This window comes from Mauremys mutica, chromosome 4 (assembly GCF_020497125.1).
Source record: "Mauremys mutica isolate MM-2020 ecotype Southern chromosome 4, ASM2049712v1, whole genome shotgun sequence".
NCBI classification, from domain to species: Eukaryota; Metazoa; Chordata; order Testudines; family Geoemydidae; genus Mauremys; species Mauremys mutica.
This window is the reverse complement of record NC_059075.1, coordinates 134,164,392-134,179,128: the sequence shown is the minus strand read 5'-3', so window position 1 is coordinate 134,179,128 and position 14,737 is coordinate 134,164,392. Positions and strand designations below refer to the sequence as shown.

Here is a 14,737-nt window from a genome sequence, read left to right as displayed (position 1 = left end):
CTGGTCTCCCATGTTTAAGAAAAATGAACTCAAACTGGAACAGGTTCAGATAAGGGCTACCAGGATGATCAGACGAATGGAGAACCCACCTTAGGAGAAGAGCCTGGCTTGTTTAGATAACAAAATGAAGGCTGAGGGGAGATATGATTGCTCTCTATAAATATATCAGAGGGATTAAACACCAGGGAGGGAGAAGAGTTATTTAAGTTAAGGGTCAAGGTTGGCATAAAAACAAATGGATACAAATTGGCCATCTACAAGTCTCTAACCATCAGAGTGAAGTTCTGAATCAGCCTTCCAAGGGGAGTAATGGGGGTAAAAATCCTAATTGGCTGCAAGACTGAGCTTGATACATCTATGGAGGGGATGGTATGATGAGATTACCTACAATGGCATATGGCCCATCTGTGACTGCTATAAACAAGTATCTCAAAGGGCCAGAGATGGGACACTAGAGGGGGAGGGATCTGAGTTACTACAGATAGTGCTTTCCCAGGTGGTTGGCAGGTGGGTCTTGCCACATGCTCAGGGTCTAAATGATTGCCATATTTGGGGCTGAGAAGGAATCTTCCCCCAGGTCAGACTGGCAGAGCCCTACGCAGTTTTCACCTTCCTCAGCAGCATGGAGCACAAGTCACTTTCTGGTCTGAACTAGAGTAAATGGTGAACTCTCTAACTTGAAGACTTTAAATCAAGAATTGAGGACATCAATATCTTAACCAGAGGTTATGTGCCTAGTACAGGAGTGGGTAGGTGAGGTTCCATGGCCTGCAATATGTAGGAGATTAGACTACATGACCATGATGGTCCCATCTGGCCTTAAAGTCTATGAGATATTTTCTAAACAAAACAAACCCTCTCACCCATCAGCCAGGAAAGGCAGGCCAAATGTTTGATCTAAACTACTTGACAACATCCTAATAGATTTAATCATTACCTTCCTCAGAAATACATTAATGAATGGCAAAAACATCCTGGTACCACCATGCCATGGTGTCCTAAATAATGTGGGAATCTCAGTGCATAAGTGGAATTAAGAGGGAAATTCTAGCCTTCTATCATCTGTGGTTAACTCCCTATTATAGTCAGTGCAATTTAAAGATGTAATCTAGATTAATCTAATCTATATCAACTACAGAAATGCTATCCACCCATACAAGTATTTATATGGCCCAATATCTAAGCTGTGTTACTAATTTTATGGATGTTCTAAACCTAAATGAAAAAAAGAGACAAAAAACTTTGTTGGGCTTAAGTTGACATGCGTCTTATTTCACTGTCTTTACATGTCTTTGTAATATCAAAAGGAATGACCAATAAACTGTCACAGTCAGAAGCAGTTTTATTACATAATACAACAAACTGACTTTCATACTGCATACCTTTTGAAATGTGCACCATTTTAGAAGATAGGCCAGTTCTAGAACAAACAAAATATTACATATGCACACAGAGAAACAGTACTTGATCAGTCTAGCACAGTGGTCCCCAAACAGTGGAGCGGAACCCCTTAGGGGGCCATGGAGGAACATTCGGGGGGGAGCGCAGCAGGGCCTGGGCCAGTCCCCACCCAGCCCCACCCTGCTCTCAGCTTTGTTCCAGCCCAGTTCCTGGCCGCAGCTCCGCTCCCGGCCCCACCCCCAGCTGCAGCCCTGGCTCCCTGCTTCCAACAGTGGCATGGGGAGTGGAGGTGCAGGAGGTAAAAAGTCTGAGGACCACTAATCTAGCAAGTGGATTTTGTAGCATTATTTTCCAACTATCATTTTCCACTATCAACTCTTAATCTGGCCTTAATGTTGAATTTGTTTAAAAATATATCATTCTAAGTCCTTTTTGTTATAAATATTTTCAGTCTCCCTTAAAAAAAAAATCAGACTTTCACAAGAACTGTTCTATTCTGCTCATGAAAATTATCTTATGTCTATAACTATTATGCATCCAGAATGTTCCTTAAGTGCTTTACAAATTTTACTAAGTGGATATAAGGATCATAACACACACACGCCTGGTCTTTGCGCCCATCACACAAGTATGGCCACCTCTGGTCAAATGGTTAACCCAGTGCACAATAATTTAGTGCAAGAAGTCAACACAACATCCATTTGCAATTATAATATAATACACTGAAATAGGAAAAATATAATCATCAAAGTTTGCATTTGGTCAGGCTGGTGCAGCTAATGCCTTCGCCTGCCAAGCTTGTAATCCAGTAATATACTATCACTAAATGTCTTACTCCACTGTGTCTCGTTACACTGGTGGTTTCTGTTATTCAGATTTTTTTTTCAAATTAATCTTATGAGAAAGTATTATACTTACTTCACAAAAAAAAATAATAATACAGAGGCAGAGAAGTGAAGTGAGCTCCATAGCACACAGCAAGCCAGTGGCAAAGGTGGAAACAGAACCCAGGAGTCCTGACTCCCCAGATTCCTACTCTAACCACAGCATGTTTTAGAAGCAATAGTCATGAAGTACTAGCATCAGTCAAAAGTACCTTTTGGAAACATCCTAAAATTCACCAAGCATTTTAGTATACCTCTAACAGTGTCATGAAAATTATTCCCATTGTTGCATTATATTTAAAAACACTGAAATATATTTGAAATCTACAAAAAGAAGAGAATGTTTATTTCAAAAAAGTTTATAATAGCTATGCAGCCATTACACATGCTAATTTTACTAGCAAAGTTCATTAGTGTTTCTGCCACAGAGACTAGGTGAGATTTTCACCAAGTTCAGCTAAAAATAGAATAGAATGTTTAAAAAAAAAAATACACCGAGCCTCTGAAATCCGCCTGAAAGCAGTGACAAAGACAGGGCACTGTTTCTCAGAAATACAGCAAAAACTGAAGAGAAGATGAATAGTTCAGTTATTTCAATCGCAGCACTGTCTCTGTGTTTGTATAGGGACTCATACAATGTGCCTTATATCTTGCTTGGAGCCTCTGGGACTACCGCAAGAACAATCCAAAATAATTTCTTTCCTTGTACCCCAGCGTTTCTTCCTGCTCCTCTACGTCCCTTACCTACTGCAATGAACCTTGGCTCCATCACTGGTGAAACATATTTCAATGGTTCCTTATAGGGTACCTTTAAAAGAGAGCAACCACCTTCTCAGCCAAGCATTTTGTATTAGGCTTAAGCACTGTGGATGTTAATCTTTCCTCACTATTCTTGCCAATAAGACATCTGTAAGGAAATGATCACTTACTAGAACCTCTTGCCAGGGGCACATCCTGGAGACGGTCCTTATGGTTCCTTTTGGAGAAGACCTTGCAGGCATCACAGCTCATAATAAAGTGTCCTTCTCTGAAGCATAAAAAGGTACTTATGCAAATCCAAAGAAGGGAAAATAGCAAGACAAACATCTTAGGCAAGGTCCAAGGCAATTCAAAACCAGCAAAAATTCAAACAAGTGAAATCTACTAAATTAAACTAAAATTAAAGCATGCACAATACTCAAATTACAATTACTTAACGTACTACTTACAACTTCCCTATGCAAAACTAACATGACTGAAAAGGAGAGGCTGGTTTCCATGACTACTTTGGCAGGCAAAAACAGAGGAATTGAGAGATTTAGAGAGGTGAAGGATCAATCCTCAGTTTATACATTGCAGCTATCAAGGAAGTTCCAGGCCCCTCTCAACTATAGCTCAAAACAAAAAACCCACTGTTTACTGCTTAGTCACAGCTAAGCATGTGACTTCTACAGTGTGGCTTCATGGAGGCAACTTTATGAAGGATAACTGGGAGTTATCAGCATGGAGATTTAGTTAAAGCTATGTGAGTAGATAGTAACCCAAAGATATTTTAGTGATGCACTTTCCAGGCATTCAAGAAAAGCTAGTCCCCCTGTGGAGCTCACAGTCTAAGGACAGACAGGCAAGTAGACATACTTGATGAGACATGACAGAGGGAGAGCAGACAGGATATCAAGCAGCAGGATTTATTACCAAATTGATGAAATGCACTCAAAATCTAATTCAGTTCCCCTCCACATTGGCTACCTCCACTATTTCTATTAGAACTTGCCATGAAATGTAAAGTCTTGAGATCAGTTTGGTGTTTCTCAATGACTGGTCCATGGACCAGCACCAGTCCCCAAGAGCTTGTCTATACTACCCGCCTGATCATGATACTATACTACCCGCTGGATCAGATTAGACACAATAAATCATCTGCCGAGCACTCTCCCGTCAACTCCGGAGCAAGAAGTGCAGGCAGAGACAACGGGGTGGAAAGCTCTAGTCGGGTGGAAATTCAAATTCAATTAAAATACTACATTTCAAAGAATTTTAAAATTAGTTAAATAAAGCTATCTTACATGTGTTGGATAAAGAAGAAGAAAGTTTATCAAAACATGTTCTCCGTTTAAAACTAACTGTTGTATGCAGAAAAGAAAGTATCATCTGTAGTCAGTGAATTGAACTCTTTCTGGTCATGATGTCCTTCAAGATTTTAGAACTAGTAGATCTCATCCTCTCAAACCTAGTTATTATTTATAGATTGGAAGAAAGCTCTTCTGTTTTTTTCAATGCCCACTGGTTTCTCAACTCTTTACTAACTTTTTTTTCCCCAAACAGAAATTGTAAAGTCTACACTGGACATAGATATTTGCCTATATGTGCAAGAAGAAACATGAGCCAACTTATTAGGAATTAGAAAATACACCAAAGGCCTGTAATTTGTTTTTTTAACTATGCCCACATAGGAGTCTCTTATCCCACTGAATTCTGCAACTTCACATAATATTCTCAAAACAGGTTCAGAGTGCTTATTCTCTGTAACTCAAAGACAATTACAAAGGGCCAAACGATATTATAAATACATACAGAATTTTAAAAGTTTACAAGACACCTACTAGCCTGAGGATTAAACCTACCAACCAGTGTGAGAAAGACCTGCAATTTAAATAAATACAATTGTTTTGTCTATTTACTATATACTGTATTTAGTTGCAACATTACAATTTTCTGTTCAATAAAGTTTAAAATATTGCTGTTTTTCTTGGGGTTTTCATACCCTTCTTTCCCTTCCTGGCTTCACTTCCACTTTCTTCCCTGTATTCAATTAAAGTTCATCCTTCCCTACATTGCTTTCAGTGTCTATTTCGTCTTTACTTCCTCTCCATGCACTCTGCAACCTCCCTTATATTTTCTGTCTTCCACAAGTTTTCTGCCAATCTCTTACTTTACACATATCCCACTAATCTTACCCTTCCTCTTTTTCTCCCACACAAACTTCCCATATTCACACCCACCAGCATTTCCGCAATTTCAAGAAGACAATGTTGCATCAGTTCACACACAGTTCAATTTAAGAAGGTAATCTTACAATCTAGAAACCATTTTTTGTTTTTTTCAAGATGAAAGCTTATATTTTCTTGGAAACTTGCTACATGACATGGGGAAGTGGATTAAGGATGGATGGATGGATGCAATACTGTATTTGCAAAATATGGTGGGTATTTTTATTTTGCTTTCACAGAAACCTTTTATGTAGCCGAAGGAAATATAAACAATAGTCAAGTTAAGCCTTTAGAGCAATGATTCTCAGACTGCGGTCTGTGGAAAGCTGGCTGATCACATGATGCTGGCTTTCCTTATTTCCAGCTATTGAATCACATTAAAGATAGCTGAACATACATTAAATACATGGAAAAGTAATATTAGAAAGTAAGCAATTGCTATAAGGATACCACAGGGATGTTATGTGATCATCAGTAAGCAGGGAGATGTTCATATATATCTCTTACAACATAGTTCACCTTGTTAAGTTTGAGAACCTCTGTGTTAAGAGTGCTTACCTGGCACTCTCATTAGAAATGTTCTCTATAGACCGGGTATACTTCCATAGTTTTCCTCATCCAGTTTTATTCCTCATTCAATAGTAAACTGGAGAGCAGTAATGCCCTGCTCTTTAAAAAACAAGTATTTCCTCCAAAATTCCCTCAAACCATTAACTTGTTAATGAGCAACCTGTCAGCCATTAGATATGTCTCGCTATAGCCACTCTAAGCCAAGGCTTTAAAAAAAACCCACTAAAACTAAACATTTATAATTGGTATATTTATTAAAATATAGCACATAAAGTTCCAGTAAGTGGTTTTCCATTCTACCTAAGTGAACTTGTGAAATTTTCTGGACCTCTGCCTCAAATCCTTACTGAAAAAACAGTCTATAAAAAATGTTTTGTTTTGTTTTTTTAAATACAACCAGCAGCAAAATTTAAAAAACCCTTAAGAGATCACAGGTGCTAAAATGCAGTACTTCAAAGTTCTAAAATTTGGTTATAAACTAAATTCAGGATTATAGTGCTTCCTTTAAACAGTTACTTAAATTTCTAAACTAGTCTGTTCTTCTCTCACACACAGGCACCAATTATCACAAGAATTTACTCCCCCTAGTTTTTTTATCCTTTTCAGAGTACTTTTATGCTAACTATTGCTAGAAGGCTCTCTGAAACTGTTCAAAATCTCTTTGAAATAGCCACGTTGCCTTTTTTTTGGGGGGGGGGGGGGAATGGGAGGGAAGCATGCCAGACTTTCTTTTAAGGGGGATCGATTGTTTCACAAACAATAAGAATACAATAAAAGGTTTTCTGTGCACTGAGCCAATTTAGAAGTTTATTCTTTTTTGTGTGTACTTCAGGTTTTCTTTTAAAATTAATTATTCCTTTACTAATTCTAGAGTAATTTTTGTAGCAGAAATGTGTTATCTAAAATTTGGGTATGGAAAACATAATATATGGAGAAAGAATGTCTTCGATTTCTAGCACAACCTCATTTAAGTATTCTGTCCTAACACTGTCTTTTCAATAATAGATCTTTTAAAAAAAGAAGATACCCAGTGTGTAGACAATTTATTGAAAAATGGTTTGTTTCAAAATAGGCCACTTAAAGTAATATACTAGGGATGTGAGATTCTGTTTCATCTATCCATTAGACCAGGGGTTCTCAACTTTATGAAAACACCTTAGAGGGGTGTTTTTCCACCCTCATGCCCTCCCCACAACATACACACTTGGAGCCACTCATCACCCCTTACAATAGTGAGAAGGATACTGCCTGGTACACCACTCAAATTTGGTCCAGCTGTACCTCCATTATGACAGACAGGCACAGGTGTGCATAGAGATACCCTCAAAGCAGAGGTATGGTGAGGTTGCAAAGTAGGACAGAACAGGTGTGGGGGGAGCAGGACCTAAACTCTTCCTCTGTAACTGACTAGATGTCAAGTTGGAAGCAAACCAGTGGCATCCCATTCAATAATGGCTGGATACCCAACCCCACTCCTCCAATCCCCAGGGTGGGGTGGGAAGGGCCAGTCCCCTGGGCCTTAGAACTGGTCCCAACTCAGAGACCTCTGTAAGCCCTATGGAGGGCTGGCATCGCCAGCCCCCAATCATGCAGCAAGGCAGCCAAGGAAAGCAAAGTCCTCAAGGCTGTGCAAGAGCTACTGCTGTGCAGCAGGCCTGGCCTGCACCACCTGCCAGAGGTGCAACTGCACCTGCGTAAAGAGTGAGGCCAGCAGGACCAAGTGCAAGCAGCAGCAATTGGCATGAAGCTGGTGCAGTGAGTGGGGTGAGACCACCAGGGAGCCCTGCCGTGACCCACATAGGTTCTCAGCCCTGTTGTCCTCCTCATCCATTTTCACAACTCCCTCCCACCCCCCTAGGCCTGACAGGGGGCCAACCAGGTCAAATCTGAGTGGTGTTACGACCTCACGTGCCAGGTTGCAATGCCATTCGCTCAAATTTGCCCTGGCTACCCCACTATTGGTGATGGGGTGGGAAGGCCAGGCCAAATGTCAGTGAATGGCATTATTGAAACCTTGTTGTGCCCCCCCACAGCTGAGAACTTCCATGCTAACTGATTTTCCTGTTGTGATCACACACACTTCCTATATATTAATAGTGGTTGGAATGAAATCCATAAAAGAAAGGACATTGAGAATACAGGTTCTCATTTCTCCAGAGACCCACACACTGCCTTCTGTAACACAACTATTACAAGAGACAATCAGGCATGGGTTCAGTAGCCAGTCCTGAACTCTAAATTTGTTTTATTTTTGAAAGCTGGACCTTATCTACAGGGAGAAGTTGCATCAGTTTAACTTAAATGGGGTTTTCAACCTCTTATTTTGGTGTAAGAGTAGCTTATTTCAGTTTAGCCTAAGTTGATTCCTCATCAACTTAAACTACACTGAAAAAAGCCTGGTTTTAAACAAAACAGTGAGTGTCCACACAACCATTAGCATCAGTATACTAAACCAGTTTTAAAAATAAATAATCAAACCTTAAATCAAGTCAGTTCAACTTTCTCAGGCTGTCAAACCCATACTTTAAAGTATAGTCATTTGTGTAACCAAGACCAAAACAGCTGTGAACAGATCAGTAACAGGAAAGAAGTTCCATCTATGGTGGTATTGCAAATTCAACTGTAGTAATGTACACACTGACAACCTGTCAAAAGCTGACAGATCATATGCTTGCCATAGACAAATATGTGTGCATATTTAGTCATATTACAATCCAGACACTACAATGAAAATGTACCTAAACACACCTGTCTAGAAATGCTTATGAAAATGTCACCAAATATGCCTAATCAATTGTGTAGAACTGCTCCAGGAAGTGTTATTTTCTTAATTAGGCCCAGCATCACTGCACCACAAAGCAACCTCTGAAACCACAAGGCTACATTTTTCCTTATACAGTTGAACCCTGTTATGTCGCCGGCCTAGGGGTTTGCCAAAAAGCGTCGAGATAACCGATGATCGAGATAAACCCCTATCCACCCCCCCACCCCTGAACTCCCCTGCCCTCTCTCCAACACCCCCTCCCTGCCCCCTTACCGCGGTGCCTGCACGTGGCTGGATCCGGCGAAGCGGGACGGGGAAGCGGGGCCGGGCGGCCATGGACGGGGACCCGGAGCCGGGCAGCCAAAGAAGCGGGACCCGGTAAGCGGGCCGGGCGGCAGGCGAAGCCGGATCAGGTAAGCGGGGCCGGGCGGGCGGCGAAGCGGGGGCTGGGTAAGCGGGGCCGGGCGGGCGGGCGGCAGGCGAAGCCGGGACCGGGTAAGCGGGGCCGGGCGGGCGGCAGGCGAAGCGGGGACCGGGTAAGCGGGGCCGGGCGGGCGGGCGGCGGGCGGCAGGCGAAGCGGGGACCGGGTAAGCGGGGCGGGGCGGGCGGCAGGCGAAGCGGGGACCGGCGAAGCGGGGCCGGGCGGGCACGCTGGGAACCGCGGGGCTGGGGAGCCGGGGAGCGGGCGGCCGGGGACGTGGGGAGCCGGGCGGCCAGGGACGCGGGGAGCCGGGCGTCTGGGGAACAGCGCGGCTGGGGAGCCGGGGAGCGGGCGGCTGGGGACACGGTGGGTCGGGGACGCGGGGAGCCGGGCGGCTGGGGAACCGCGCGGCTGGGGAGCCGGGGCCAGGGCAGGAGTCGCGTGGCCGGGGAGGGATGCGGCAGGAGCCGGGCAGGGCCGCCGCCGGAGTTACAGTCGAACCCATTTATCTCGACCTCGGTTAGTGGCAAATTCGGCGCTCTTCTGTGCTCGAGATATTAGGGTTCGGTGAGATTAAAGAATCGACATAACCGATGAGAAACCGATAAGACAAAGAGGGAGTTTGGCGGTTCCACTTCTAAAACGTCGACTTAATAGGATTGGCAAGTTAACCGAGGTCGAGATAAATGGGTTCGACTGTACTTATTTAAAAATTGCAAAATAGTTTCATAGAAATTGGTAAGAAAGGCCTTTTTTTTTTTTGTCTAGACAAGTTTTTACAAGGAAGTTTTAGATCAGTGGTTCTCAAACTTTTGTACTGGTGACCCCTTTCACAAAGCAAGCCTCTGAGTGCGACCTCCCTTATAAATATATAAAAAAGTGTTTTTAATTTAACATTATATATGCTGGAGGCAAAGCAGGGTTTGGGGTGGAGGCTAACAGCTCACGCCCCCCCACCCCGTAATAACCTCGCGACCCCCTGAGGGGTCCCAACCCCAGTTTGAGAACCTGTTTTAAATCCTTCAGACCATTTATAACTGAAATGCTGACACTGCACAATGACAACACAGCTATAATAAAGGCTCCTTCGCCACATTAAATAATAACCAAATGGCATGCTAATTAACTTTCCAGTGAACTGTCTGCATTCCCTTCAGATTTCCTCTGGCTACAACTATGATAATCAGGAGAACAAAGACTTTGGTACAGCCACCAAGGAACCAGTAAATCAGATCTAGTCAATATGATTCTATTACACTCACATAGGGGTATCTCTTGGTTTGTTTTAAATATTGTACCCCAAATAGGAAGGTTTTTTTTTTTGTAAATTCACTCCCTTTAGTCTTACAGACACAAATATCCTCTACAATATAATTGTTTTTAGGCAAACCAGTTTACCTTTAATTCCCACTTCCTCCCAAGCCTCTCTGGACAGTGGTTTCTGGCAATGCATCAGTCCCTTTTATCCCAGTTTCTTTTTATAATCCAGGGTCATGTTTCCTTTCCCATCTCATGTGATGTGCTGGACTGAAGCTCTGCCACTGTGGTTAGTGCAGCCCACTGCCAAATCCTATCCCATACCATGCCATGCCAAGCCATAAGAGATCATTGCACCCTTCAGTGTTTTAAACCTTTCATTCTGCACCTTTCTTTGATTTGCAGAGAAATCATACCATCACTCAAGAAAATGCAAGATACAATTTTAAATATGCTCTGCAAAATTTTTCTGCTACATTATGAAATGCAATATAAACACTTTCAGAAGGCTAAATTTTGCACAAGGAGAAAAAGAAAATGATTTGTGATGGCTTTATCTTTTCAGTTGTCCTTACTCTCAGAATCCTACATCTCTCTCAGCCAAAATCTATTGTACCTTCCCACACCTCCAGTTTGCAAGACTGCAGAGTAGAGAGCTAGCTATTTGACTGGCAAAATTAAAACCCCATACACATCTCAAGCTATAGGAATAAAATAGTGTTTACTCTTTCCAACCATGTCAAGGACCTTAAATATCTTGGCTTCTTTGAGCCCGACTCTCTGGGAACCCCCAATTCTTACTTTCCAAAACTGCAAGCACTACTCCCCCTAGATGTCTCACTCACAACTCCATGTATCTTACCCTCCTGAGTTTCTGACGCTTCTTAAGGTCTTTCAGCCTCTGCTCCTGGGGAACCCAATATGTTTCCACTGGCTTAACATTCAGCCTCCCCCGATCACACTGGTAACAGCACGCCACCCTTCACCCTTTTCTTCCCATAATGAGCCACCCAGACGATACCTCCCCTCTGGCTCCCTAATTCTCTCACCAGACCTCTTACCACTCTGCTCCCAAGCACACACCTCGCCCCAATGCACTACTGCCTCTGTCTCCCAGTGCCCCCACTTCCCGCCCGCAACCCACCACTCACTCTTAACCCAGGCCAGCCCCTCCCCCCTTCTACTTTCTCCCCATCCCCCGCCTACTTCCGACCGCCCCCATTTAGCCCCTCTCACCCGCCCCCCCCTTTTAGCGCCCCCCCAACACCGCTCACCTCCTCCTCGCTCTCGTTGCGGAAGCACAGGCAGGCCGCCCGCTTCTTGTACCCGTCCCCGTCGTAGGTGCGAGTCTGGTTGGACTTGAGCTTCATCATCCTCCGTTCTGGGGAAGGGGGGGCAGCGAGGGGGCTGAGTGGGGGGCTCGGCGCGGAGGGGCTCGGCGCTAAAGGGGGTAGGCCCAGGCGCGGGGAGGACACCGAGGATGGGGCGTTGTGGGGGGAGCAAGGCCTGGGCTCCAAGAGGCCCAGTGGGGAATAAGGCGGGGGGGGGGGAGGCGGCCCTGAGGGGGGTGGGACCCGCCGGTCTCCGGCAGCGGGGACTGAGGGGACCCGCCTCCCAGGAGAGTCTCTCACACGCCGGGAGCCTCCGCTACACGCTGCTGCCGCTGCCGCCTTTCGCCCGCCTCATCTCCCCCGTCAGCTCCACCAGCGCTGCCGCCGCCGCCAGCTCTCCAGCCGCCGCCAACGACGACCGCAACGCCATCTTGGGGCACGCTACGCAAACGGCGTAAAGGCAGCGGGCGGGGGCGGCTGATCCGGCTGCAACGGCCGCTGCGTAACCGGCGTGAAGAATCAGCCCCCGTTAGTACGCAGCACGAGCTCTACTATAAGCACGCGGGGTAGACCAACGCCAGGAATAGGGACGGCCCTACGCACTTTCCGGCTGCGGTAGGGGGGCGGAAGCTGACACTTACGCAAGTTGTGCAGGTACGAGGGGCAGACAAACGCTAGGTGCTCGGCGTAACTTTTTGCCCATGGGTGGCGGCTTGACGCAAAACACCTGGTTTACCCAGAAAGAATACCTGTCTTGTAGAGAGAGCGCTACGCTAGTAGCGTAGCAGTGGAGAGCTGCGATAGTTCCATTGTAGTAGCCCTGAGCACTGGGAGAGGGAGGGACAAAGGTGGCTTCAGCCAGCTGGGCTGGGGGAAGGGAACAGGCCCTGGGGCTGATTCCTCGGGGGGGGACGGGGGACTGCCTCCTGCAGTGCTAGTCCATTGGGGCTCTTAACCAGAAATATCCCCCCCCTCAAAAAAAAGCAAAAGGGGACCCCCTTGAGCTGCTCAGGAGCCCCTGCCCACTTGTTTAGTCTGTTTATGCCAAGCACTGGTTCTGCTGTTCGGTATCTCCTGTTTGCCTGGGAAATTACCAGGAGGGAGTCAGCTGCTGGCCCGCCCCCTATACCTCGTGTGGGTGGGTGGGTGTAGGGATATGAGGATGAAACAACCTGCTTTCAAGGGGAGAGGAAGAAGAACTGGTGCTGGGTGGTATGTGAAGAAAGGTGCCCAAAGCCAGTAACTCAAGAGCCAGCTGAATTCCTAGCCCATACATTGCTGCTTTCCACCCTAGAAGCTCAAAGTACTGCACCCAGACCTTAATGAATTACAGGTGGAGCACAGGCAAGCCACCATACAATGGGGCTGGTTGCATATGTAGTTAGATATTTATAGCACACCAATCACCACTGAAACACGTGTCTCCTACCTGCAGCTCCAACAGAGGCTTCCCTAGCAACATCCATATTAGATGCCCTGTGCAACTGCAACTTAAAGGGGGTTGTTTAGACCTATTGCGGGTTAAGTCAATGTACTAGGCCTAATTTATGGTAGAAAAATATTTGTGGGCCCCCTGACCAAATGCCAATTTTGGAACTACCACACCAGCTGCCCTTAGAGATCACAAAACCCAGCATGAAGCACATGACAGCTGGGTAGGGGCAAAGTATTCTTAATGGAAGGGATCCAGCAACACAACAAGCTTCCTGATCTTAAGGAGAATCTAGAGTCCAACCACTTTGGAAAGCTGAAATCCCTCCCTCTGGAAAAACCTTTCTGTCATGAGAATAACACTCAGAAGACTAGGTGGGTGAGATAATATCTTCGGACCCATAGCCTACAACTACACTGCATAACTCAGAGCACTGACACACCCATCTAGCAAATTAACCCTCTACTTACAAAACAAATACAGAGAAAAGGAGGAATTAAAGAAATCTGAAAAGTTCCCAAGACTCCACAAAGTCCACTAAGGATTTTGATATTGATTTTACATGGAAAACAGCTAGCTAGTGTGTGGATGGGTGGCAGCATAAATCCCTAAAATAGATCATGGGCAGTAGAGGCAGCTAAATGTATGCTGAACATGGTGTGAGTACAAGGACAAAACACATTTCAATAACATTGGTTAAAACTCAAATCGAGGCAATTTTCCTCCTGTAGAGAACATTTCTCTCACTGCTTCAGTAAAAATTGAACTACACTTAACTGGAAGTAAAGGGGCTTAAGCTAGCAGGGCCCCTGCTTTAAATAAGTGGGTCCTGCTAGCAACACACTTTCAGCAAAAAGTCCTTCTCTCTGGTCTGGCTGAAGCTTTTGCTCAACTCCCATAACAGAGCAGGAGTTTGACCACTTTCAGGGCAGACTACAAGGCTCATCTGTTTATGGAGAGTGCTGGAGGAGGGGTGGGGGGAAAAGCTAGTTATACTATTGCTGTTTAAGGAATAATTATTAGTGTTACTAAAATATTTTGGTATGTATTTTTGTAATTTGTTTGTCCATGGGCTAAAAGCACAGGCTAGGTTAAACACAAGAGCGCTTATTTTTGAATAGTTTGTCATCTATCGTCTAATTCACTTGTATATCCTTTGACTATAAAGCTAACTTGGTGCAGTTCACTGTTTTGGCTGGTATGTTTCTCACAATTCTGTAAATTGTTTTACAAACAAAACACTCAGTTAAAAAGGTGTTTTCATAACAAGTTAACACACCTTGTGATTTTACTGGAATAGGGCTTAGGACCCCATTGTGGTAGGTATTAACTATAAAGACAGTTCTTGTCCCACACTATTTACAATCTTAGAAAAAGAAGAAACATTTACACTTTCCTGAGGGTGGGATCCATTCATTTGAAAGCTTCCCTGGCTAACTATCAGCATGACTTGATAGTGTACAGGAAGCTAGCACAGACAACAGAAGACAGGGGTGATGTGTTCTCATGAGCTGATTTACTGAGACAACAGAACGCTGGAGCACAAGTTAGAATTTCCTATTGTCTTTACAATCCCCGTGCATTTCTGTAGCCTAGACAGAGTGACAAAGGTGTGTATGAGTGGGGGCAGGTCATGGTCTGCTAGGATAGGATGGAGTCTCCCAGCCAACTGGAGATAATAGAAAGTGTTACTTGTGTCACTTGAGA

At 44.6% G+C, this 14,737-nt stretch overlaps 1 protein-coding gene across 1 annotated transcript in view; it reads right to left on the bottom strand.

Moving 5' to 3' along the window:
• The window catches only part of NUDT3 (nudix hydrolase 3), a 28,867-nt gene extending 16,802 nt beyond the window's left edge, over positions 1–12,065 (bottom strand). The window contains exon 1 of the mRNA XM_045013430.1: positions 11,542–12,065. Within this exon, the coding sequence (XP_044869365.1) occupies positions 11,542–11,640 (99 nt within the window). The 5' untranslated portion in view covers positions 11,641–12,065. The remainder of the gene's footprint in view (positions 1–11,541) is intronic.
• Positions 12,066–14,737: the final 2,672 nt, after the last annotated feature.